At 38.7% G+C, this 27,524-nt stretch overlaps 1 protein-coding gene across 1 annotated transcript in view; it reads right to left on the reverse strand.

Moving 5' to 3' along the window:
- The window catches only part of Slc13a1 (solute carrier family 13 member 1), an 86,528-nt gene extending 59,245 nt beyond the window's left edge, over nt 1-27,283 (reverse strand). Inside the window, exons 1-2 of the mRNA XM_075953500.1 lie at nt 27,185-27,283; nt 10,499-10,627 (exon numbers count right to left, since the gene is read on the reverse strand). Of these exons, the coding sequence (XP_075809615.1) occupies nt 10,499-10,627; nt 27,185-27,283 (228 nt within the window). The remainder of the gene's footprint in view (nt 1-10,498; nt 10,628-27,184) is intronic.
- Nucleotides 27,284-27,524: the final 241 nt, after the last annotated feature.

Here is a 27,524-nt window from a genome sequence, read left to right on the forward strand (position 1 = left end):
ATCCCTTGAAACTGGAAGCAGACAAGCAGAAACCTGTACAATGTTTGTGAAACAATGACTTTTTAAATGTATTCTAAGTGTTTGCTATTTATTTTTGGTAGTAATTGGGTAATAAGTATACTAATATTATTTTGTTTATTACTGTAACCCTTAAAATATATCTGCCATCCATCCTAAAGTGTTAAGGAAACAGAGGGTGTGCAGTCTTTGTCTGGCCACATGAGTGCACAGAAAGTGGGTTAAAGGAATTAAGTCGAGCACAGGGAGACAAAATATGTGAGTTTTCATAGATGGAAACTGAGGGAGAATGCTGGCCAGTAGGAGTTAGAATGGCGAGTGGAAAGAAGGAAGGTTAGAGGGTGACCACCAAAAACTATTAGAATAGGGTCTACGTTCAAATATTCTAAAGCACAATATGTTAACTAGAGCTCAACAATTGATTACATCTTTTTGAAAAAAACTGGAAGAGAAGAATTCAACTTCACCACATAAAGAAATGACAAGCATTGGAGGAGCTGAAGAAGCTCTCCTCTGAGACAAAATGAAGGAGCTGTCTGATGGGTTCTTCCCCATGAGAACTTCAGTGGTGAAACATCTGGGATTTAAGTAGATTCTGCTATCTTTCTGACCCATTGTGTTTCCTTTCTTTGCCGTATCTTGCAACTGCTTTCTTAATGCCATGTTCCCTGTCTTACCCCCAAAACCACATGTTGTGTGGCTTCAGAAACTTGATGTTTTTAGATCATCGTATGTCCTGACACAAAGCAGAAACTCAGGAAATAGTATTAAATAAATTAAAGAGGAAGGGAAGGAAATTATTTCTATGCTCCTACCCTTCCACATGTGTTTATTCTGTTCTAAACCTTCTAGCCAGCTAACTCTATGTCATTACTTGGCAATAACTGTTTTAGTATATTGATTTTCTAGTGTGTCTATACTTGTGAACAACCTTTGTCCTCAATAGCTTGTTCCTTGCTCTTTGAGAAATTTTTTTCTTGCCTACTTTGAAATGTTTTAAATCTGTTCTCACAATTACATTTACTCTGGAAAGTTCCGTGTGCGCTCTTGTTGTTTCATATATCTAATGGACAATTCTAGAGAGATAATTTCTATCTCTGCATGACTAACATACACACTATCTAATATAGAAGAAATAAACTTTATACTTGCTGAATGAGTAGTGAGTACAGCCCTATGCTCTTTGTATCCTGATAGAGAAGTCCAGGCTCCAGAATATGAAACCAATGGACACTTTCATTTCCACAAACATCTAAAAGCACAATAACTCAAAATGACACCCATGTTCTCAACCCAAATATCCTACGATGTCTTCCTCTTATTCCCTGTCTCAGGAAGAATGAAACGACATCCAGTCTGTTGCCTAAGTCAAATTCCAGAGTTATCTGTGATTCCCTTTTCATTTGTGATATATGTGTCCTGTTCCTTGTATATTTTCTATATTTATAAACGCATTGAGTCTTCTCTAGGCACAAATAATTACCTTAATTAAGGTCCCCATCTTTCTTTTTATAACCCACTCTAAACCACCATTACTCGCTTTTTCATAGTGTGAATCTAGTCACATTATTGACCTTTCTGTGCCCTTTCAGTTCATTCTGTGGTATCTGAGAGCAAAACCTTTATTATCTGCTTGTCATACTTAACAAGATGAGTTTCACCTCATCGCCCCAGTTCAATCTTTGACCACCTCATCCAACTGCTTTCTGTTTATAGATTTCCCCAAACACAAAAATAATTTAGTATTTGCTTCCAATTTAAGATGGAATAGCCTTTCTGCATTTCTTCCAAACTCCTAATTTTCTTTCATGGATTAAAATGGATGGTAAATCTCCAAAGATTCCTTCTCTGGGACCCTAAGTTGGACTGCATGGTATTTCTCCATGTTATTACAAAAATCAGTGCCTATTATATTGATTTTTTTCACTTAATCTCCCTTTCACTAGACCAGATAATTTTGAAGATAGAATGAATTATATTGATCAGGTAGTTTTGAACTTAGTATGTACATAGCACATATGGTTTATGTTTAATAGATTTTTTTAAATTATCAAGTCCCTAGGTTCAAGAATCTTGTAAGTTATTAAATGAAAAGAAACAAGTTAGCCGAGAAGGCAAGACAGTGTCAGGGGTATATGTGGGATACTTCTTCAAGGCATAATTAACTTCCAGAGTAAGTGACCGCCTTTTTCCAGAAATATGGGAAGTCATCCTGCAAGACCTGATACTCGAATTTTAAAATGTACTCTAACCTCTTTTTGAGTTTGGCTTATCGAAATAACTCCATGACTGCTCTGGCATAATACTGTTGTTTCCAAAACTGTATATATTAAACTGTAAAATGAACATAATATTGGCTCTTCTTTCTTATGAAAGGATAGCATGAGCTTCTTGCTCCTTCACAGCAAGTAAAACATCAAGGCAACATCTACAGGGCTTTCTAGTTAAGACTTAACAGACACCAAATCTATTGATGCTTTTACTTTGTGTGTGTGTGTGTGTGTGTGTGTGTGTGTGTGTGTGTGTGTAAATCCTATGGAAGCTGGAAGAGGATATTGGATCCCCTAGGACAGGATTTATAGGCGATTGTGAGTTAGCCAATGCCAGTTCACGGAACCATACTCTGATCCTCTACAAGAGCAACAAATGCTCTTTGCTGCTAAACCATCTATCCAGACACTCTACTGGTATTTTGATCTTTTAGTTCTCAGCCTTCAGAACCATTAGCAATTAAATTTCAAATGTTTGTAAGTTCCCAGATAAGAGACTATTGTTATTTTGTTTTAGAAGCCGAATGAAAAAAAATTGTAAATTTAAAATTATATTCTGCTCATAGTTACATAATAAAATCTCACACTATCTTTCTTTATCCGTACCAGCATGTCACCCTACCTAATCTCTCGTGTATTTCATGTGGTATAGAACCTCTAAGTTAGTTATTAGTAACCCTTTTGGTTATCAGACTGATAACTATGGTACCAAAGTACTTATATTAAGTAATTCTTATTTTAATTACCAATGGATCTCAAGCAAAAGAAGACAGCAGGATATAAAATACGAGGTGGGTGGTCCTTGGACTTCCCACAGGGCAGGGACCCTGATTGATCTTTGGGCTGACAGGGAGGGGGAGGAAAATGGGAGGCGGTGGCGGGGAAGAGACAGAAATCTTTAATAAATAAATAAATAAAAATAAAATAAAAAAAGGCCAGATTAACTCTGGAACTACGTGAGAGCACTGAAGATCACATGAGAAAAATTCATAGTCCATGTGGGGTTCAGTTCTGCTAACAGTTTGGGGGCAATTTCTGGGCATCTTGAAATATATGCCCTGAAAATGAGGGGCAAAATACTGCATTAATAAGTGATTAAGTACCAGAATAAGTTCAAGACTGTAAGATATTCTTTTTATGGTTATGAGGGGACCCTGAGAAGGGTCTGTATGTAGCCCTGGCTGTCCTGGCATTCTGTGTGTATACCAGTCTGACCTCAAACTCACAATTATCCACCTGGCTCTGCCTCTGGAGTGCCGGTGCTGATTGTATGCATCACCATGTGCAGCAAGATATTCTTGTAACCAATTTAGTTTCTTGAGGGACTATCATGCTTTTAAAAAGATAGATAGTAAATTTTCTATATTTTTGGTGTTATAAGGTCTTTATACAATTATTCAACTTTGTGGGTGACATGCAAGAGCCAATGATAATATACAAATAAATGGCCAACGTTTTCAAACTTCAGTTTGAAAATTAGGTGCCAAGATGGATCTGCCCTCAGGTGTATAGATTACCAGTCCTTTACCAGCAAAGTATGATCTAATTTGTAAACAAATTTAGAGATTAAACTTGAAGAAGGAGGTCCATATTCTTTGTTTGCTCATGTAGAGCCTAGGTTCTAGTTTTTCATAAGGATCAGATAGACTTAAGAAAGAGCATTGTGTACAGATTAACTGTCCAGGAAATAGTAGCAAAAAAAAATTGCTCTGAAGGAATCAGGATGTGGCTCATCTTCTGGTAGAGTACTTCCTAGCATACACAGATGCCTAGGAATACACAAAGTCTTGGGTTTTAATATCAGCATCAAGTAAACCATAGCCTGGTGCATGTCTATAATCTCAGACTTGTACTCAGAAGGTAAATGTAGGAGGATAAGAAAAAGGTTCAGGTCATCCTTGGTTACATAGTAATTGTTGAGGCTAGCATTGGATACATGATCAGATAGATAGATGATAGATAGATAGATAGATAGATAGATAGATAGATAGATAGATAGATGATAGATAAATGAAGGAAGTTTTGGTGCTTTAGAAATGACACTGATAAATACAACTATTTGGCGAGAAAAATGGATATGTCAAGTAAAATTCATGAGATTTAAAGTCTACTTACAAGATCAAGATAGCTGCATTGCTGCCAGCAAATAGGATTTCATCTAAAAATATGGAATTTTTCAATCAGAACACCTGGGTTCCTGCCTAAGCATATAATTTATCAGCTGAGCAACCCTTGCACAAATCAATAAAAAGTCATAAAAAGTAGTTCTTCACATTGACTGTGAGCTAAATAAGAATGCTTCTTAAAAATGTGCTTTGTTGGTTAAAATTAATATGATTATATAGTTCATCTTTAAATATTTATTTCTTCTGTTTTCTAAACACAATGATAAATTTTCTGGTCTTCATATTTACTGACTTAGCAGCAAATTTGACAGCCTTGTCACTGCTTCATCCTTGAAGCATTTCCTTCACTTGCAGCCCTTCTGGTTTTCCACGACTCTGCTTCACTTCTCTGTCCTTACTCCCCTACATGATCTCATGTCAGAGACTTTAAAAAACATCTATATGCAGATGACTGTCAGGTAACTAATATCTCCAGATGAGCCCATGTCTCATGAACCCTGAACTTTTGAGCTGTATCCACATCTATTTTCAACATCTTCACTTAGGTACCCAATAGGCATTTTGCATGTAAACATCCAGCACTGAATCCCAAATTTCAGTCCTCTCCACAGCCAACCTGCTTCTCCCATAATGACTCCACTGTCATGGGATGCAATTCCATTTCTCTACCTGACAGATCAAAAACCCAGGATGTATCCTTGAATCTCTTCTTTCAATTGTATGTCATATTTAATAAATAGAGGAAGTCAGTTGTCTTTTCTTTCAAATTTCATTAACAAGATAGCCAGTGTGTGTGTGTGTGTGTGTGTGTGTGTGTGTGTGTGTGTGTGTGTGTGACAGCTTTGTTCTGAGTTACCATGGTCTCCACCTCACTTGCAGTAGCTTGCCTGTCTCCTTTCTGCTTAAGTTCTCAATACAACAGCTCAAATTATTCTTTGAAAATCATTGCCAGGTTAAAAAAAGTGTTACCTTTTTTGCTCAAAATTCTCCATTAAGTTTCTACTTCCTCAATTGGTAAAAGCTTACTGTGACCTTCTTTGACCATGGCCAGCCCAAATCTTACCATTTTGACTCCCTGACCCCATAGTTGATATCACATTTATTTCTTTTACTATAGTATACTGGCCTGACTTGAGGCCTTTGTACTGGGTGTTTCTCCCTTCAGTAGGCATTTATCAATATGCAAATGCATACCTTCCTTATCTCCAGTAACTGTTCAGAGGTTGTTCTACCTTGGTAACAAATTCCTATTAGATTAAACAATGCTAACTAAAATTGCTACTCCTTCTGATCTTCACTAACTTTTTGCATGTATCTGTATTATCAATTGCATTTCTTGTGTGTGAGTATGTGTGTGTGCATGATGTATCCATGTTTGTGTACCCATGTATGCAAGTGCCTGTACTTAAGCCTGCATATATGGAGTCAAGAAGAGGATATCTGTATATTTATCACTCTACCTTATTTTCAGAGACAGGTTCTCTCACTGAATTTTTGGCTCAGAAATTGTGTAGATTGGCTTCCTACCATGCACCTCCTATCTCCTACCTCCCTGGAGTTGACATTATAGGCTTATGCTGCTGCATCTGGCTTTTTGTGTGGGTGCTGGGCTCCACACTTACATCTTTGAGTTTACATAACAAGCACATTAAACATTAAGGCCCTATCAATTACATTTCTAGTAAACTATTCAACTCATCTATTTATCAAATATATTATTTACTCTCTTCATTCCCCTAAAAATAGGTAATTTTTCTCTATTTTTATTTATAAAATTTTCCCCAAGTTTTATTTATTAGTGTTTTCCAAGTGTCTGGCAGGCTCCACCACATAAATATTTATTGAATGACTGAGTAAATAAAATCTATATATGCATAGATTTTTCTTATGTATTTTATTTATAAACATATTTTCAACAATACCAATACTAATATCTGTTGTAGAAGATCAAATTTATCACACACAACTATTTAGATATTTAGGTATAATTCAAACAGTATAAAAATTCAATAGTTGTTGGTAGCTTTCAATTACAGTAATAGGCATAGCAAGGTTTGAATATCCAGCACTGGCCTTAAAGTAGGTAAGACTGTAACTATGGTGGCCAATAAAGGACATTCTTAGAGCTTTCCAGTTGAATGAAGATCTTCATCTACTCAATGATAGATTTGATATTTGAAACTCAAAATATGGGGCACAATGACAGGTAGCACTCTCAAAACTGTTGATATAAAAACTCATAGGAGTTATATCAGCATTTGAAAATTATTTTACATATTTTATTTAATTGTACAGCTTGACTTATCACTTCGTATTTCACTTACAGATGATAAAAAGGAATAATTAAGATACATGATAAAGATCAAACACATACTTAGGATACATATCAACTACTCAACTCACATCTTTTTTTTACTAAATTTGTAACCGTGTCCATACAAGCTTTGGATGTATGTCAAGTCAGACATTTACTTTTTAAAGTTTAATTGTCCATTGTGGAAAAAAGATCACAAGATGAATATTTAACATTAGTATGGACTTTGGTTTATTAATACAAATTTAAGGTCAATTTTGTTATATGTGTATTTCTACTCTTATTTAAGGTATTATGCTTATACAGCTCATTTAAAATGCAATGTATAATTTAAAATTATGGATTAATAGATAGTCATCTATAATATTCAAACTTGTCCACATTAGTTAGGTTTTCTAGATAGACATTTAAGTTAGACAGATAATCTTCAACACTTCAAAGACCAACAGAATATGACATTTGAAAGGTTTCAAGAACTTAGACTTTTCTAGACAGTGAAACATGTCTGCTTCTGGCAGCACCAATTATTTCAAGAGGATAATGGGAATCGAAGAAGCTCTCTATAGAGTGTGTTAGTCATTTGTGCAAGAAACTGCTCTTGCCTGAACTGCGTAATATGCTGTATGAACTGGACATTCAGGACCCACAGAAAAATGACTGCTGAACTTGCCTAAAGAATGTGAGATAGTCTTTCAGGATTTCTGCTTCATGAAACAGTCTGAATGACATTATCAGGACACAGAAGAAAGTGAATGACAAACCGCCAATAGACGCAAAGCAGTCTTTCAAATTTCTTGCTTAGTGGAGAAAAGTCTGCTAGAAACTATGGGCCTGTAGGCTGAAGATGGATACCCGCAACATTACAGAAGAACTTTGGGTATCTGTCCAGGTAGCAAGATATCTTTGTCAATTCTAGAGTTTTGAAGTTGCTTACAATGCATTTCCTATTTACTTAGGTAATAGTATATCTTTCTGGGATCTTCGATGGAGTTGAAGACAGATAGTTATAGTTTTCCTTAGTTATGATAAAAGATAAATTAAATATAAAACAGTAGACTCACAAAAATATTGTAACTGTAATTCTTGCTTGATACCTGTCTTATTACATGTAATTATACTATGTTAAATTTTAAACCTTCCTTTTTATTTACACAGAAAAGGGAAGATGATATGGGATTCCCCTTTGTGTGCTATAAACCATTGGTTAATAAAGAAGCAGCATTGGCCTATAGTATGGCAGAATTGGTTTAGGCAGCAAAACTAAATGAATGCAGGGGGGAAAGAAGGTGAAGTCAGAAAGATGCCATATAGTTGCCGAAGGAAAATGATGCCAGAGCCTTACCAGTAAGCCACAACCTTGTGATAATATACAGATTAATACAAATGGGTTAATTTTAGATGTACAAGCTAGCTAGGAATATGCCTGAGTCATTGGCCAAACAGTGCTTTAATTAACATAGTTTTATGGGATATTTGGGTCTGGGTGGCCAGAAAACAAAATTACAGTTGCCATTTATATATCACCACTAAAAGTCCTAAGGTCTTTGACTTCCTGTAAGCTCCCATTCCACTCACTAGGCAAAGGGACTCAAAGAGGTCCTGTGCTGTATGCATTTCAAAAGACTGAAACACATCAGACCAGAGTATAAATGGTTCACTTATTTGCTTTTGCAATACTCCAGCTATTTCTAAAATGGTCTGCTTTTGTCAGTCTACTAGCTACATTAATTATTTATTGAGTAGTTACTTTGTAGCACATTTAATATTTACCATAATATTGTCAATTTGATGAGATCTAGATTCGTCTGGTGTACAAGCCTTTGGAGATTCCAATAAGGAATTTTCTAGATTAGATCAGCCTCTAGGCATACATGAGATGGATTATCTAGATTGAGCTCAAGGAGGCAGAAAAGCTACACCACTCTATGGACTTCTATCCTGGACGGAATGCAAAGGAGAAATTGTGCTGAACACTAGCATCCATTTATCTCTACTTCCTGACTACAGATATAATATTACCAGCTATGTTAAATTCCTGCTGTCAACATTTCCCCAGAATGATTGACTCTACACCAAAACTGTGAGCCAAAGTACATTATCCCTTCCTTAATTTGCTCATGCCAGCATTCTTTACCACAGCAACAAAAAAAAAATAGCTAATTAATTAACTGATCTAATTTTCAGTAATGTTGACAAACCAGAGATAGTTCTAGGATGAGAAAAGAAGATAGGATGGTTGGAGTGATAGCGTTGGAAGTGTTAGGTTTGAAGAGAGGACTTATGGTCTAGAGATCATAAAGACTGGAGGTAGGGATTACATTAATTGTAACATCCAAAAAATGTTGTGTGCAAAAGAAAGATGATTTGTATTTGCAGAACAGTTGTGAGGTAAAAGTTGTATGGCTCAATGTAATTGAACATCAGACTTGGTTTAAATAAAACTGAATTTTTGGAAATCAAAACTGCCCCCTCTGTGAGTTACTGAAAACCTACAATCAAAAAGACATGGAGTATTGTCATATGTAGGACATAAATGGAGGAGATGCCTGCCCTAGGTGAGAGTTGTCTCAGGTCTCTTTCCACCTCTCAGACCCTAGGTTTGGTGATGATGTCACCTTTAAGAATAAAGATTTCTGAACATGTACTGCCAGACACAGTGGTACAACAACAATTATCTCCCACATCATGTTTTCTGTGCCTGATTGGTCTTACCCACCCATCAGCATGTTAGGCCATTTTAGAAACTTAGATTTTGGGTCTCATATTCCTCAGAAGCATAACCTCAGCCTAGAAGTAAGAGAAATTGAAGGATAACCCTTGGCACACTCACCTCCAAACCAATCAGAATAAGAAAGAAGGGAAGCAAAGTCAGGATGAATGTAGAAAACCAGTATGAAAAGAGAACAAACAGGGTCATAAGTACAAAATGATTTTGGATCCAACATGGGGAAGAACAATGTGAAAATGAAGTAGGAACAACTTGTCTCACAGGAAGAACTTAACTAAGACTGTCCACATTAAAGACATGTGAGTATCCAGACAATAGCATTGGACCAAAGCAGAAGATGGAAGAAAAGGTGGATGGTGCTGACTGGGTTGAACTTGAACTCCTTCCAATGAATGTTGGTACTCTAAGTTAGGCAACTGTCTGCTAACTAGAGACTAAATGGAGATAAGTGCTTTGCTTTCAGGGTGTTTTGTGTATTAAACGAAAACTGAATCTATTTCCTTTAGCTGGACACCCTTAGACTACATAAAGGTAAAAAAAAAAAAAGCAGCTCTCAGCATGAATAAACTCCTCCCAGCAAGAACAAAATAGAGATACACATGAAAGTTAATTTGGCTTCATCTTCTGAAATACCAGGTTTCCAGAAAAGAAGACAGGGAAGGTTTTTCTTCATTATAAGCAGAAAGTGTTTCCTCCTTTTGTGTGTGTGCTGTCAGTTCAAATTCTGTGGACTAGTCTGAGATGATTCAGGATGTTAATGAATCCCCTTTTGTTGGGAAAAAGGCACAAGATAAAAGTGTCAGCAAGAGAAGATGGGCATAGTTTCTTTTACAGACACTCATGACTCAAGTTCTGCCCTGTTTGCCCCCAAAAGTAGACAAGCATGCAGAATCTCAAAGAGGGAGCACTTAGATAATTTGGGGGCACTTATGAAGAGCCCTTACCTCAGGATCATGGCTCCTTTTAAAGCCAACATTTCTCAAACGATGTCACCACACACAACAAGCAATCAAATTCTGAGGACATTTGAAGGAGAACTTACATGTGTGGAAGACATGATCCCAAACATGGGAAACATTAAGCCAGGCAGTAGAGCTGTGACTGACAGGGGTAAGGCTTCTGTGACCCAAAAGATGGCAACAACGAAGAGGACGTAGGCACATTCTGCTTCCTGCAAAGAATCAAGACAAGACATCAGGTGAAAAACGAAATGAGCCCCAGAAATCACCCTTCAAATAATGAGAACATTTGCTGGATGCAGCTGAGAGAGGGAGGTTGTGGAAATGTCTCTGTTGTTTAGTTACCACCACATAGTTGTTTTTAAGGGCTTTGGAGAAGAAGTTAATAAACATGGAAACTGGAAACCTGGAAAATTTTCCATTATTTTTTCATATTTCCCTCTGAACAGAATATCTTAGAACCAATTTTCTTTGCTCAAATTAATGAGTGCACATGGATGTCTGTCTTTGCTCTCATTTGGCATCTCAAATGTACTCGGAGTGTTGTTAGAAAGCAGAACTAGGCAGGCTGGAGACATTTCTTCACGATATACTTTTCTGTTAATTGAATTACCTTTCTCTTTTAGCTGCGTGTGTTTGGATGGGAACTGCATTCATATCTTCTAACCAAAAGTGGGAAATCGACCTAGAAGAAAAGACTTCCTGGAGCGATGAGACAGGTGGCTCAGATGAACCTGAATGCAGCTTCTAAGCGTGTGAATCTAGGGGTGCAGGTTCATGTGCTTAGGAAAAACTGCCTTTTTGAGGAAGGCAGCTGAGTTGCTGCGGACAGCACAAGGAGGCTCAAAGGGAATCTTAATCTTAATGAAATCTGTTGCTTTGCTTAGCTGGAAACCAGGTTTCTGTCTTAGGGCACTAAAAGGAAGTGGTGAAATTTACAACCATTGTAACCTGAATAATTTGGTATGAAATCACCTGAAACTTGCCAAACAATCAATAAATGTTGTCATCTACTGTATTGCTGCTTCTTATTCTTGTGCTGTTTGCTGTCTGAGAACTCTGGGTTGCATTGGAAATTTACCGAGAGAGACTGTGTGCTAGGGTTTTGATGAGGTCTTTTCTTTAGGTCTGCACAATATCCAGCTTCCCTCGCTATGATTCACCAGCATCAAGCTGAATCCTCTGGGCTGGGCATTGGCTCCCCAGCATCCTTTCTCTTTCAGTGAATCTAAGAGAGTCTTAATAAGCCCAGACTCTGCCGCATCTTCATTGTGTTATCTTTTTAAAGGAAAAAGAATAAAGGTGTTTTGATGTTGACAGTTTTCACAGAGTCTGCCCCTGTAGTCTTGACAAACAATAAAACAGCAAAATAAAGCAAAGCCTTGACTGAACCCTTCTAAACAGCTCTTGAGAGATTCTGTAGACACTAGTTTAGTTTAAAATGCCAGTGTATAGGGACGACTGTGTATTTTGTTTTAACGATAACCCATAGATGGCCCCAAAACTTTTCCTTACAACCTTATGCTTCCTGCCGTACTTACAAGAAGACAGCATGGGCCCCTTGGCTATCATATGCTCCTGAGTTATGGCCAACCAGTCTCCTAGTACTGTTTACTGTTCTTACGCTAAGCCTCAGCTCTCTCTGCCCCTCTGCCTCCACCCGAGTCCATTAGAGACAAGCTTGTTCCAAGACCAGACCATCTTCTAAGAAGGCAGCTTGATTTCCTCATTCTCTTTCATAAAGCTAAGATCAAAGGCCCATACACCCCGAAAACACTCTTCAGCAACTACATATAGCACTCTACACCAGAAAAAATAAAAGAAAAAGCCAAATGAGACCGGTGAGTTCTGGTCACCACCTCTAACTTCTACCATGGGCTTGAAATTTTTCCCTAACAGTCCTAATCTGCTCAGATGGGACAGCTTTGGTAACAGAACAACCAGCAAAATTTCACTTTCTGAATGGCTACATTTCCTGAGAGATTTTCGTATTTTAACTAATGCAACTGTGACTTTATCAAGTAAGCACCTTTTAGTTGTTTTTTTAATAATAATTCAAAATTTTCAACTTGTATTCAATCATCTTTCCTCTACAACCAGACTTATCCCCATACTTCTTGACATTAATTTTTTATCTGCATAGACGCTTGTTGAGCCAGACATGGTGGCACATACCCTTAGTCCAAATTATTGGGAAACTAAGGAAGACTACCCGAGACTGAAACTAGTCTGGTCTACACAGAAAGACTGTCTCAAAACAGACAGTCTCCTTTTGAGACCCTCTTGATGTATCGATCTGATCCCCGCCTCTCACTTTGCGTCAGACTCTTAACTCACAGCATTTCTGTTTCCCAGGTTGTCTCCCAATAAGCCACAGGGCCTCCCAGGGGGCTTTTTGATACCCACTTCTGTTCAGATTCAGGACTCTTTACCTTATTTAAAGATCCGAAATAGTTGAAATTCTAACAGGCAAATTCAGTTTGTTAGACTCACAATACTTGACTATTTATGTATGTGAAAATTTGTGTATATGTAAAAGTTAGACTCAAGATTTATAAATCAGCAGATTCTACGTTAAAATACAGTGAATTTATGTTTTTAAAAAATGAGAGACTGGGTAACATTAGTATCGTGTTGTGACATCGTTCTCCAGAAACAAAGAGAATTTATCCCTTAGAGAATGCCACCTGCTTTCTCCCTCTGCATAGCACCTCCCCATGCCCTGCTCACCTGCTAAGTTAGCATTGACGTCAATGTCTAATTGCAAACCATTCCCTCCTCTTCTGACTTTCCTACTTGTGTCCTTATTCCCGACTTTTTGTATTTACTCATTGTCTCTCTCTGCTTATATCCCATATAATCCATGGACCAGCAATGTTGGATAATCGATTGTTGGGTCATTGAATCATGGATCACCTGGGAACTTGCAAGAAATTGTAGGATGTTTGCCTGTTCCTGAATATACTGAAACAAGACCAGAATTTTCAAAGTAACCAAGTGATTTTTATTGTTGTTGTTTAGGGTAAAGACTGAAAAGCTATTGGGTATATGATCACTTAGTCTTTTCTTTTTATATTTACCACTTGCTCCAGAATCTTGCTTGCAGGGAATATCCTACTGCCAGGTAAAATCCCTGGATTTATAAGCTATTTGGAAAGCCTGACAATCCTGCAATGTGCAGTCAAAATCATATCTCCTTCATGGACTTTCCCCAACAACATTTGAACATCAGTTTTTCCATATGATTAATTCACATATAATTATGCAATGTTTCTGTTGTCTCTGTTAGATAATTTGCAATAATTTGTAGGAATTTTCCATGCCTGAATGAAACTGAAATTCTAGACAAGGAGGGAACACACAGAGTCACCCTTGTCCAGGTAGAGTGAGGGAATTATTTTCCCAACCTCAAGGCCACCCTTCGAAGTCTAGTAGATGCTTGCAATACTTTTGGTGTTGTTATATAAACTGCAATCATGGCAAGCATACATTTTAATTCAAATTTTGTTCCAGAGTTAGACAAGTCGTTTAGTATTATAAATTCTTGATCAGCGAGACAGAAGTCAGAGTAGAGCTATTTTTATCTTGTTTATGTATTATGACAGAAAACACAGGAAGAAAAGACCTATTGGTCTTGGAATTATGACTATCACAGACATTGCAAAATATTTTCAAGATCCATGGTACCTTTTTCGAAATGCCATATGTGAAGTGAGCAAAATGAAGGTGGAACAGGCAAGAAAAGAAGAAGGGGAGGAAGAAAAAGGAAGATAAAAAAATATTCATGAATTTCCTCAGGACCAAAAATGCCACTTAGTTGTTCAAAAGTCTCTAGATCCCCTATTTTCCCTAAAAATATATATCGTTTATCTCAGAAAATAAGACACTCATTCAGGGAGAGGAGACTGTTTATTATATACTCATCAGACATTCCGTTAGATCGCACAGAGATGATGCCCTGTCCGGTAGCCTAGGATGCTTGCCTGTGCACCTCTCCTGCCCACTCTTGGCTGCCTCCACCTTTTCCTATCGCAGGAAGGTTCGCTCCCACTAAGGGTGATGGAAGTGTTCTGGGAAGACACTGTTCCTTTACAGTAAAAACATCAAGGTGCTAAAGCTTTGGAGCAATCTGCTTTCAAAGCGCCTTCAAATTTCTAAAATATTTAGGACAGTTAAAAAAATTACATAAAAGATATGGTTGTTTATCATAGTGAACAAGTATGGACTTTGTCGCATTAACTTATTTTTTTTTAATGTAAAACATTTCTGGGAAAAACTAGTCAGTGTCGCTCCTCTGTATTCTTCCCTGTACTTATCCCCCAGATTTGACCCTGTCTGGCATGAGGTTTGTCACTTTCCATCAGTATTTGTGTGATTTTTGCTATATAGAGATCATTAATATTTCCTTCTGCTCCTCCTCCTCTTCATCTTCTTTGGTTTTCAAAGACAGGGTTTCCTTGTGTAACAGCTCTGGCTGTCCTGGAACTTTCTTTGTAGACCAGATCGACATTGAGCTCACACAGATCCCGTGCCTCTGTATCCCAAGTGCTGGGTATTAAAGGCGTGCATCACTACCCTGCAAGACTGTTAACATTTTAATAACTATCTTTTCTTTTCTTTGTGTGTGGTGCCTGCATTTGTGCAGATTCATGTATGAGTACACCTGCCAGTGCAGACAGGTGTAGGGTCAAAGGTTCATGTTAGAATGTCTTTCTTAACTACTTCTCTTCCCTCTTTCTTGACAGTCTCTTAGTGAACCCAGAGCTCGACATTTTGGCTAACCTGGCTGGCCAGTGAGCCATGGCATCCTCCTGTCTCCACCTCCCAGCACAGGGATTACAGAAACACACCACCACACCTGGCTTTCTCTTGAGTGCTGGAGGCCCAAACACAGAGACCCACACTTGTGCAGTGAACATTACACATACAGTGCCATCTCCCCAGCCCCAACATGCACTTTTAAAATTAAATAATGCTTTATCTGTGTATCATTTTGTGACTTTTTCATTCGGCATTTATATTGCAAAGGCATATATGCTAGCATAGTATAACTATTGTCAAATTCATTTTAAGTAGATCAGATTTTCCTGTTAAAGAATATATTAGCATTTGGGCATACAGCTTTCTAACTCTCTCTAATTTTTCAATACTATATGGCTGTGAACATCTTTCTACCTAAGCTCCATATGGCTATAGGAAAAGGATTTTCAACCCTAGAACAGAGAGCAAGTAGCAAAATTTCCAGGTGGAAAAAGCTCATTTAAACTTTATTAGGTACTTCTATTTTCTAGAAAGATGGTTATACTAATTTATAGTATTGTTGTAGAATGACAATGTAAAAATTCCCAACTCCCTGCCTTATTGCTGCTTTTCAAAGTTGTTTCTTACAATATTATCATTCTTCTTAATTTCTGTGGTTTTTCAGTAAGGTTTCTGACCTATATTGGTAAAACTTTATTTTTCTCAAACTTGCTGTAATAGGCTGAACTTTACCTAAAAAATAAGAATTAGAATCATAGTTTCCTGCTAGGTCTTCATGTACTTCTCCCAGTGGTCCACACCCCATGTGACGTTCTGTTTTCCACTGTTATAATGGAATACCCAAGACTGGTGGTCTACTTTAGAAGACTGTGGTTATCCTCTGATGCTTGGTACCACAATGGGGGAAGTTCATATAAACCAGAGGTTAAGGAGAACCCAGACTGGCTCTTTCCTGTAACTTACTCTCATGGGTACTAAGGGTCCACAGAACTAATAGTCCTTCAAGATGGCTTTACCCTTGTTATTCCCAACTACCATGTCTCAACCCACACAATTGCTTATTGCCTGTTAACCATCTTCCTTCACCACAGGTGCCTGTTTTGTATCCACAGCTGAGCTTAACTCTCGTGCCCTCTGACTACACATCTAGATAATGTACCCGCTTTGCTCTCCCTGACAGTTATGTAGTTTAGCCCCCACCAAATTGTTCTGTGCATGGTACCCACTCCTCTCTTGCTAGCACTAGATTATGATACCCTGGCCTAGAGGATGCTCAAATTCAGATTGGAACTTTCTCTATAACTTCCTGAGCATTCTCTTAGTGGACCCAGAGCTCAACATTTGGGCTAGCCAAATGAATGATCATAATGGCCTGTTTCTAGAAATTCCTATTTAGCCAACCCAGAGTCACCCTGCCCCTTCTTGAATTCCCTCACATGTCTGTAGCCAGTGTTCCAGGCCCTTTCTCTTTTACTTCCTCTTGATATAAGCCTGGTGGGGCAATTGTGGTGACCATTAGGGAGACCTTAATATGTGACATAAGTAGATGTTTCTTATATCCCAAAAAGATAACTCTTGGAGGCCAAAATAACCATGCTAAAGTAAATGCCCTACCTGCTACGGTTGACATTCAAAGCTTTTGAGGTCTTCATTGCCCTTTTACTGACTGTTGGGGGTCATAGTTTTAGATAATACTATTATTCTTAGCTCTCCTTTGACATTCTGGAAGGATTTTGTTCCTTGAGATTTTCCTCCTGTTGTTGGTGGGTAGATGATTCTTGTCAAATACTTAAGAAACCTAGAGCAAAGGTGCCTAACCCAAGAAGCCTGTCTGTCCCTTGATTTGTTCTCCTGATTGATCTTCAGGACATTTAACACTCTCATTCACAGCCCTTGGAGGAAGTTGTCCTCACTCTCCAATATCTATTCCTTAATATTTGACAGACCACTGGGGTATGTTTTCAAGTGCTGGCAGACTGGAATGTAGAATGTAGTATATCTTGAAGAAATCTAAAATTAATGATGGACATGAGGCCAATTCAAATGTCTTGTAGGGCTGTTGTTACCTCATATTTTGCTACCAATCTTTCTGTAAAGGGGCAAAGGGATTTTCGGGCCACAAGGCAAACACAGCACAGATTAGAAAACAAACTCACCCTAAGAATGTCATAAGTTCCCTTTATAAAAGAAACACCTGCCAAAGTACCCCAGCATACTTAGGCATAAGAAAAAATAGTCTTCCTAATCAGTGCACCTCCTGGCTAACCCTGAACCATGACATTGTCATGCTCTTGCTATTCATCTTGCTGTGTGTGATGTTGTCACAGTAAATTGCTTGCAATGGTTGTTATGTAAGATTCATCTTTGATGAGAACTGAATTCAACCAAAGCGCAGACATTTCCCTGGGGAAATTGGTTACCTAGGACAACTCAAAACCCCCAATAACCCCTCATGATTTTTTATTTGTTTTTGTTGTTTTCAATTTCTAGGACTACCTTTATTCATGTCTATCATACCTACCTAGGATTTTTAACAGTCATCCATTCTTACTGACACTTCTATTTTATTTTTACATTTGTAGCACATACGTTCTCTCTTTTTTTTTACTTTCATTCTTCATAGTTCCTATCAGTTGCTTACAGTTAAATGTAGTCTGAAATATTAAATGAAAAGAGTTGCAAGTTTTTTTTCATGAAATAGGTTTAATTTTGGTAGGTTGGTTTTCCTACAATTAACTTTTTTATTAAATTTATCCAATTATATTACATTCCAACGGTAGCTTGCCCTCTGTCTTCTCCTTCCATTCCCTCCCTCACCGATCTCTAATTCATTCCTCCTCTTTTGTTGTTAAGAAAGGGGCAAGGCCTCCCATGGGTGTTAAAAAAAAAAACGTGGCATATCAAGTTGGGGTTAGCTAGAAACCTGATACAAGGGAAATTTCTCCAAATCTACAAGGATGACCCTAGCTAAGACTTCTAGCAATAATGGATAGGTTGCCTGAACTGACCAACAGCCAAGGAGCCTACATGGGATCAGCCTAGACCCTCTACATATGTGCATCAGTTATGTAGCTTGGTCTACTTGTGGAACTCCTAGCAATGGGAGCAGGATCTGTCTCTAATGCTTTGGCTGGCTTTTGGGAGCCTATTCCTCATACTGGATGTCCTTGCCCCACCTTAATACAAAGGGAGGAGATTGATCCTACCTTAACTTGACGTGCCATGCTTTGTATTTCTATTTAAAAAAAATCTGTCTTCGTATATGTATTCTCAGGCTGAATTCCTAATTACTTTTATTGCAGTTAGGATGTGGTCACCTGTATATTGATTTCTGCAGTCTTCTTTATTGTAATGCATTCATTTTTGAGCTTTTCAAATGTATTCTAGTGAGAATTATTCTATTTATATACTTTTAATATTTTTAATTAAAATGCAATTGCAGTCTTTTTCTCCTTCCCATTATTCCCTCCAATCCTCTCAACACACTTCCTTCATAATACTTTGTTATCACTCAACTTAATGGCCTCTATTTCTTTAATTTTTGTTGCATTTATAAACATATTGATATATTCCTAAATATATCAATACTACCTGCAATCCATCTACAGTACAATTCCTGCACGTAAGGCTTGTGGATCATAGCAGAAGAGGTGGAAAGATGGTAAGATTCAGAGAAACAGGAAGTTTGTTATGACATTTTTGTCTCGTAGAAAAGTCAAAAAGGCTACATCCATGAAGTCTCATCAACATGGCTGTCTAATCAAGATCTGAACAAGCATGATGACAATAGACATGTTTACATGAGAAGTGGGAAAGATCATGGTGCTTCAACCCTAGACAAAGATTTGTAGGCAACTAAGGAATGCAGAAAACAGAAGGAATAGTCTTCCCTGTGGAAGAGCCCTCAAATTGGTTTCCAGTATCAAGTGGTCAGCCCTAAAGTCATACACACAAAAAACAACTTTATAATTGCTTTATTTCTGTGCCTTCTCTTTCTATATTTATATTCCCACCACAGGAATTTCACTTTTGATCTCCATTAGTCCTTAGACAAGGTCCTGTCATCTGAGAGTACTAATTCTGCTAAGTATGACCCAAATGGGATGTTTGACCAAATAAGGGAGCTGATGTGTGGTTCTTCCTGGCCTGGAGAACTGGTAGTGCCTGCTTCCTGTGGACTAGAAGCAATGGTCAGTCTTACTCTCCTTGTCTTTCATGGGTTTGACAATATCTCTTCAGCCCTTAGTTTTCTGGTGTTGACCTAGATCTGACTCTAGTAATATTGGTGGAAACTCTTGACCATGGGTCCTCTATGATCATTTCTACTATTATGCTTAATGATTTATTTTGATGCTTATGCAAAACAGTTGTTTTCCATTCTCCTACAAGGTCCCTTAGCATAGGAATCTCTGTCACTTTACCTTGTCCCTCTTTTTTTCTCTCTCTTCTTCTAGCTTGGCCCCAGAGACTGTGACTCTCCCCAAGCTGAGATTATGTCTTTCCATTTTCCCCCAGAGTTCTCATCTCTCTAAGCAAAAGAATTATGACCAAAATATTTATGTGCAGAAGTGAGGGCCCCACAGCTGATGTTCTCCCATGTTCTCAGTCCCGATTTAAGAGCATCTTAGCCCTGTTTTTTCTCATTCACTGCAGCTAAGAGCAGCCAAGGCAAATGGAGGGATGACATTGCAATTTGCATTTTTCCCCTTTCACAAAGTTCTGTCATGTTATCTTGGGAAATGTGGCTACTAGGCTTAAAAATTTCACTTTGGTTCTCTTTCCAATGATGGCTCCAGATGGGATTGAAATATACATTCTCTTTTAAAATATCTTTTTTTTCACTCCTTCTCTTTTTAAATGACACATACTGATAACTGGGGAGTACTTTGGCTGATGGCGGGGTCCTTAATGTGGGTAAGAGAGTTCCTCTCCTTCCATCAGAGCTTGAGGAATGCAGACCCTCCAAGGTCTCACTCATGACAACTGGTTTCCCCGAAAAGAACACAAAGCAATTGCAAAGGGAGGGGAATCATGCATCCTGAGTCTGTGTGCTACAAAGAAAGCATTCTTACTGGCAAAGCCTGAAGAAGCTTTGCATGGTTTCTGACACACCTGTCCCTCAGCAGTGGCTGTAGCTCAAAGCTCAATCCATATTAATCAAAAAGCTTAATATACTTTAAAAGATTCCTGTCTTAGAAGATGGAAAGTATGGAGCTCAACTATAGAGTTAAGGAAAAATAGTAAGCATCTCTTGTTACATTTTAGACTTAAAATGGATAGCAGAGACCTGCAATTGGAGGTTCCATGATGCCATACCAGCAATATTTTTAAATTCCCCTTTTCATTCACCCTCGATACTTAGATAACACCCTAAAGACATAACTTTCTTCTCACCCAACCCCCACACCACTGAATTGGAAATAACCAAAGTTCTGCATTCAATACAATAGGATCCAATCCAAAGAATTACTATCAGAATCACCCAGTGATTCTTGTAACAATGCCCAGAAGCTGAGATTTAACAAAAGAATTTGAGGTGAACCTATAGGAGCTAATCTATAGAAAATATTTGAAACTTTTTATGAAGAGAATCCTCTTCACATTAAAGATGAGGAAATGGGCTGAGGGTAGCTAACATTAAATTAAATGGAGAAAAACTCAAAGACATCCCACTAAAATCAGGAACACAAGGATGTCCACTCTCTCCATACCTCTTCAATATAGTGCTTGAAGTTCTAGCAATAGCAATAAGACAAATAAGGGGATCAAGGGGATTTGTATTGGAAAGGAAGAAGTTAAGCTTTTGTTATTTGCAGATGATATGATAGTATACATAAGCGACCCCAAAAACTCTACCAAAGAACTCCTACAGCTGATAAACACCTTTAGTAATGTGGCAGGATACAAGATCCATTGGTACTCTAGGGACTGCACATAGTGACTGTGAAAGATAGGTATGGAAGGTTATTGGGATGAAAAGATCCTTGGCTGTATCCAGCTTATATTTTTAAGTTAGTACTCAGGTAAGACTTTTGGAAGGACTGAGACAGTGGGGCTGATCTAATGGGAGCTCACTAAGGCCAGCTGGATGATGAAGCATGTGATCAAACCGGACTCCCTGAATGTGGCTGACAAGGAGGGCTGACTGAGAAGCCAAGGACAATGGCACTGGGTTTTGATCCTATTGCATGTACTGGCTTTGTGGGAGCCTAGTCTGTTTGGATGCTCACCTTCCTAGACCTAGATGGAGAGGGGAGGACCTTGGACTTCCCACAGGGCAGGGAACCCAACTGCTCTTTGGACTGGAGAAGGAGGGGAAAGGGGAGGGGGGAGCGGGAAGGAAATGGGAGGATGGGAGGAGGTGGAAATTTTTAATTAACTAATAATAATAAAAATAAATAAAAATTAGAAAAAGAAAATAAGGGTGAAAATTGTCCTCTCAAAGAAGGTACAATGAAACTAGAAAATGGGAGGAAGATGGGCAGAAAGAGGAAAATCTAGATGGTAAGACAACATACTCAGTAATGGAAGAGTGACAGAGGGAAAAAGCATCCCAGAGGCCACACCGGTGGGGGTGGGACTAGTATTGTATCATGACTCTCCCACTCTCTTCTTCCTTTGACTCTATCTTGCTGTAAAATCCTTTCCTCCCTGCCCCCCAAAAAACTAAAACAAAAGTACCCAAAAAGAAAACTGAAATGTGACCAGCATTTTACAATCCATCACCTCGTAAATGTTTCTCGGTACCCATACGATTGTTTCCCTGTTTCTTTATTGTGAAAAAGGTTCCTAGTCAGTGCATCAGCTAGATGGAGTGAGGTATACTTCGGAGAAATGCGCCTAACAAAATAATATATGATTGCTCAGGTTTTTTTCTACTGCTTCTGAAACCTTCTGGGCTTGTTTATCTATTTGCATATCTATAGAGACAGCATCTAGTGAAGCTCAAACTGATCTTAACCTTGGCCTCTGGTCCTTCTGTCTCTACTTCCCAGAGGCTGGGATTATAGGTATGGCCTACCACACCTTTATATACTCAGTGCTGAGTTCAGGATTTCATGGATGATAACAAACACTGCATTGATTGAGCTATGTCTTTAGCCAGGCTTCCTTTTAATCTTTTTGTTTGTTGTCGCTTGTTTCATAAATAGTAATACCAAGAAAAGCTAAAAACACTGTAAAAATAAGAAGAAAAATAAAACTTAACACATACTGAAAAGATTAAAATGAACAAATTTCTAGAAATAGTCATAAATGAATACAGTAACGTAGGGAATGTAAGTGAAACTGTGGCACACTGCCTAGGTCAGTACTAACAGACTTCTGTATGGGAATAATTGGGGAACTTCTCCTCTAAAGTGAGAAGAAGACTTACTGTGACTATTTAATTCAAATAAATAGCAGTTGCATTAGAAGTTTGTTTACTGAGCAGTAACTACTAATTGGGAAAGAAACCTTTGTGTTTAGGTGAGAATTTAAAAATGCTTCTGGTGCTTCAGATTCATAAGAAGATATAATTTATTGAAGGAGCGCTTACAGAAATGCATCGGAATTGAACTTCTCACCATTATGGGAACCATAGAAATGCAGAGATTCACTTGTAATTAAAATTACTGGTCAGCACACTGAATCTGATAGAAGAGAAAGTGGGAAGTAGACTGCAACATATGGGCACAGGAGACCACTTCCTACTTATAGCCCCAGTAGCACAGACAACAAGAGCAACATTGAATAAATGGGACCTCCTGAGACTGAGAAGCTTCTGTAAAGCAAAGGACACTGTCATTAAGGCAAAAAGCCATTCTACTGAATGGGAGAAGATCTTCACTAATCCCTCCTCAGACAAAGATCTGATCTCCAAAATATATAAAGAACTCAAGAAACTAACTAGACTGAATTGAACAGAGAATTCTCAACAGAAGAAGTTCAAATAGCCAAAAGACACTTAAGATCATGTTCAACCTCCTTAGCAGTCAGGGAAATACAAATCAAAACAACTTTGAGATACCATCTTACACCTGTCAGAATGGCTAAAAGAAAAGACACCAATGATAGCCTATGCTGGAGAGGATGTAGAGTAAGGGGAACACTCATCCATTGCTGGTGGGAATGCAAACTTGTGCAACCATTTTGGAAATCAGTGTGGTGGTTTCTCAGGAATCAACCAACCTCAGGATCCAGCAATACCACTCTTGGGAATATACCCAAGAGATGCCAAATAATAATACAAAAGCATTTGTTCAACTATGTTCATAGCAGCATTATTTTCAGTGTGTCTGATCTAATGGAAGCTCACCAAGGCCAGCTGGATCGGGACTGAAAGAGCATGTGTCAAACCGGACTCTATGAATGTCGCTGGCAATGGGGGCTGACTGAGAAGCCATTGATAAAGGCACTGGGACCTGTTTTTACTGCATGTACTGGCTTTTTGGGATCCTAGTCTATTTGGATGCACAGATTCCTAGGCCTAAATGTGTGTGTGTGTGGGGGGGGTGCTTGAACTTCCCACAGGGCAGGGTTCCCTGCCCTCTCTTAAGGAGGGAAGAGGAAAGAAGAGGGTGAGTGGGGGAGCAGGAGGGGATTGAGACGAGGGGAGAAAGTGTAAATTTTTGAGTGGAAAAATTAAAAGACATACTAAAAAAATATAAAAAAATAAAATTACTGGTCATTCAAAGGACTCAGACAAGTGTTGTTTGGAAAGACGAGGAACCAGATCATGGCAAGCTCTTTACTGGTTTTTCTTTCTATTTTTACTCTGTAATTTTGAGTGAATGAATAAAAGTAATAACCAATTGATAAAAAATAAATCTGGTCTTCTGTTTAGCCTATACCCAGAAGCTTTAGGTCTAAGACACAATCTTCTTCCTTATAAACTACTTTTCCAATCAAAGCATTGAAAAACATGGGCCCAAGTTCTCACGCAACCTGATGGCATGAAGATACCAACCCAATGGGATGAGTCATAGTGAACCCTGGAAGGGAAAGGGTCACCATAACCTGACAAGCAGATGTAGCCATGTGATACAGCTGGGACTCTGGGACATTAGGACATGGCACACACCTAGTTCATTGCTTCATTTCTCAAAAGACCTTTCCCCGCTACTGGGAATCAATGCCATTCTTCTATCTGAAGCCTCTAAGGGCATAATGTTAATTAAGGAAATGGGTAGGATTAGCCTCCTTTGCTCTTTGACTTATTGGAGGCACTATGATGTTTAGAACCGCCTGAGCTGTTGATAAATGATTAACAATCCACAGGGAATAAGCCTTCAAAAACACAAAATGCAGACGAGTCCAAAACACCTGCTAACACCTTGAATTCTGAGTTTTGACAAAAACCCACGTTCAAAACAAGCTTCTCGGCTTTTGTTGCATTCAGCGTCTGAGCACGGATTCCTTCAGATGTAAAAGGAGAGCTCTGGCATGTCAGCCTTCGTCTGTTGGTTTGTTAGGTTAAATATAATGATTTGAGCAAAGCATTTGGCAGAATGCCTGGACCGGAGGAATGCTCTGGAGAGATGTCCATTCTCCTTCCCTCTTAAGGTTGCTTAAAAATTCTCTAAGGGTCCCTTTGTTGATGACACGTGCTCTACCGTAGATGGAGTCAAGATAGGAAGCAAGGCCAGTGCCTAAAAGCACTAGTAACAAGTAGAAGAATTAAAATATCAGCCAACATTCATTGCTTCTTGGTTCTGTGTCACGGCGATCCATTGTGTTTTTAAAGATAAATGTGGGCTTTGTTTTGCTTGAATTTTTCTGTTAACTTACTGCCGTGTGTCTCCAAATGCAGGCTCCCTTACTTCAGTAACAAAAATGTTACCAGTAAATCAATTCACATCCTTGTCAGTGGAAGCCTCTGTCAAGTCTCGTACCTCTTGCCTGCTTTCATTTCAAGAGTTAAAATAATGCTCTTTTACATTTAGGTAGAAGTTGGTTCATAATAAAATATCTATTCAAAATAGTCAAAAATGAAATTCTGTTTTTGTGTGAGGAAAAAATTTCCCATTAACCTTAAATGAATTTTAACAAATGAGCTGATGAGAAGGAAACACAGGAACGCACACACAAGGACAGCGTGTTTGGGGCTCCTCGCTGGGCACCCAGTGTACTTGGACTAATGCATAGATGTAATATACTCTTATCATTCCATGTTTGGAAAAGAAAAATCAATGAGTACATTTCTCCGCAATAAAGTACTTTCCAGTTAGTGAACCATGAATTCACACTATTGCTTTTAATTTATGGATTTGTTTTCTTTCTCAGTGGGCTCATATTTATTTTCCCTAAAATTACAGTTGGTAATTAGGGTGAGATTCATCTGTACGTCAGAGGAGCAGCACAGAAGATGTGCGGCCATGGCATGAAATTGACTTTAGTTTAATTTCCTGTGTTCTCTGCAATAAGTAAGACCCGATGTTGAGACAAAGGCTGAAATGTTCAAGTATGGCAAGCACCCTGTGTGAATCAAAAATGTGCCCATGATAACGTTCTGACACATCGGGAAATTCCTAAGACCAGGGGGCTTAGAAGAGGTTATTATTCACACTAGATAGAATGACAGACTTGCAGACGTGATGGGGAGGAGCTAAATTCGAGCCCTGTATGTATGAGTCAATTCTGTTGTCCGGTTTGTCCACTGGGGTCACACAGCTGCCTAGTCTCAGGGGTGGAAATCAAGCGTAGGGAGCTGCAATCGATAGATCTTGCCAGGCAGATCCCACCTACACCTTCCTCTGCTGACTTTGCAGGTAGAGAGGGCCTCGGCTAAATATAAAACACTCTATTACTGCGTATAAACTTCTTTAGAGATTTCTTGGTCGGGGGCTAAGACTTGTGAGAGGAGCTGGAGTGTTTATTGCGTAACAGTTAGTTATTCCGTTTTATTAATCCAACAGCACTCATGAGAAAAGAACATCGGGGAGGCAGGCTCTCTTCCACTCAGTGGAGGGACTGCACATCCCAGGAGGTAAGAATCGCGCTAGCTGTCCAGGCCACACAGGAAGGGGGACTGGAGGCCCTTGCTTCCTGTTCATTTCATCCTCACAACAAGCCTGCTTTGATCCCACTCTTAGGAGCAAACCGAAGCACAGGGAGGTTATGTAAGTGGTTCAGGTCACACAGCTTGCAAGCGCTAAATACGGCATCTCAAGCAGAGAGCCTCTCTCTTGAGCACCTGTTCTCCTACCACCAAATCGCACTTGTGCCTGGCACAGAGAAGGCGCTCCGCTCACTGTTTGCTAGTTCAGATCACGTCACCAAAACATGGGAAATTCACAGAGTTTAATATTCTGGATTTAATAGACTGGTTTTTTTCAAAAGCAAGCCAAAAGATATTCATAAACACACCGAAGTAAGTACACTAAAATCTGAAATATCAAAGCACGGTACGATGATTTATTACATTTTCTGATTAACCTGGAAAACAACTTCACATTTTTGATGTCTCTATTCTAGGAGGAAATTAAATTTCTGGGAAGGTTTGCGGCTGACTCTAGACCCTGTGCTGCCAATTGTTCTGCCCAGGGCTGTCTAACCGACAGCCCAGGGGCCTCCTGTATCCTAGAATAACTTTGAATACAACACAGCACATTTGCAGATGACAAGAGCGTCATGTCACAGTGTCACAAGAATAGACATCCCTGATAGTCTTTTATCCAGAGATTTATGATTGCCTATTCTCAGGGGAAGGGAAGGTTATCCACGATGCTCCTCATTGGTTGATAACTTGAAAGATCAGCTCGAAAGGGCTGTGTTTCCTTTGTTCTTCCTTTCATCTAGTTGACAAGTGGAAAACAACTCTTGTTGATTGCTATACTTAATTATTCCCGTTAATAATGCCAAGAAGCAAATAAGATTAACTATTAAACAAAGAAAATAGACGAAATATAATACATAGTGAAACATAAACTATTACCGTTCGTTCAGCTTTTAACCAGATTGTCATCAATATTGAAGGACAACCTAAGTAGCTCAATAAATGTGCCGGTCTGAGCTCTAGGCTTACTTACCTTGGTGCGGACAACGAGTGGGAGCGGCAATAAAAGGAGAACACAGAGAACCACAAGGAGAAAGCGGCGATAGACCAAAACATAATTGAGGGGTTTCATTGTCCTGAGCAGGTACCTTCAACAGTGTCCGCTTCACCCTCGGGCGGATGTTAAATAACCAGCTTGGATTAATAATTTTCTACCTGATCATCTTTACTTACTGCCTCAGACCGAATAGCGTTAGTTAAAATTAAAACTCATTTTTATTGCTTTACTATCACAATTAAAACAGAGAGATAAGCCCAAGAATGCTTGAGGACTCAAAGACCATTTGCTTATGTGATCTGTAAAAGGTAATACT

The sequence above is a fragment of the Microtus pennsylvanicus genome, chromosome 19 (genome assembly GCF_037038515.1).
Source record: "Microtus pennsylvanicus isolate mMicPen1 chromosome 19, mMicPen1.hap1, whole genome shotgun sequence".
In the NCBI taxonomy this organism is placed as follows: domain Eukaryota; kingdom Metazoa; phylum Chordata; class Mammalia; order Rodentia; family Cricetidae; genus Microtus; species Microtus pennsylvanicus.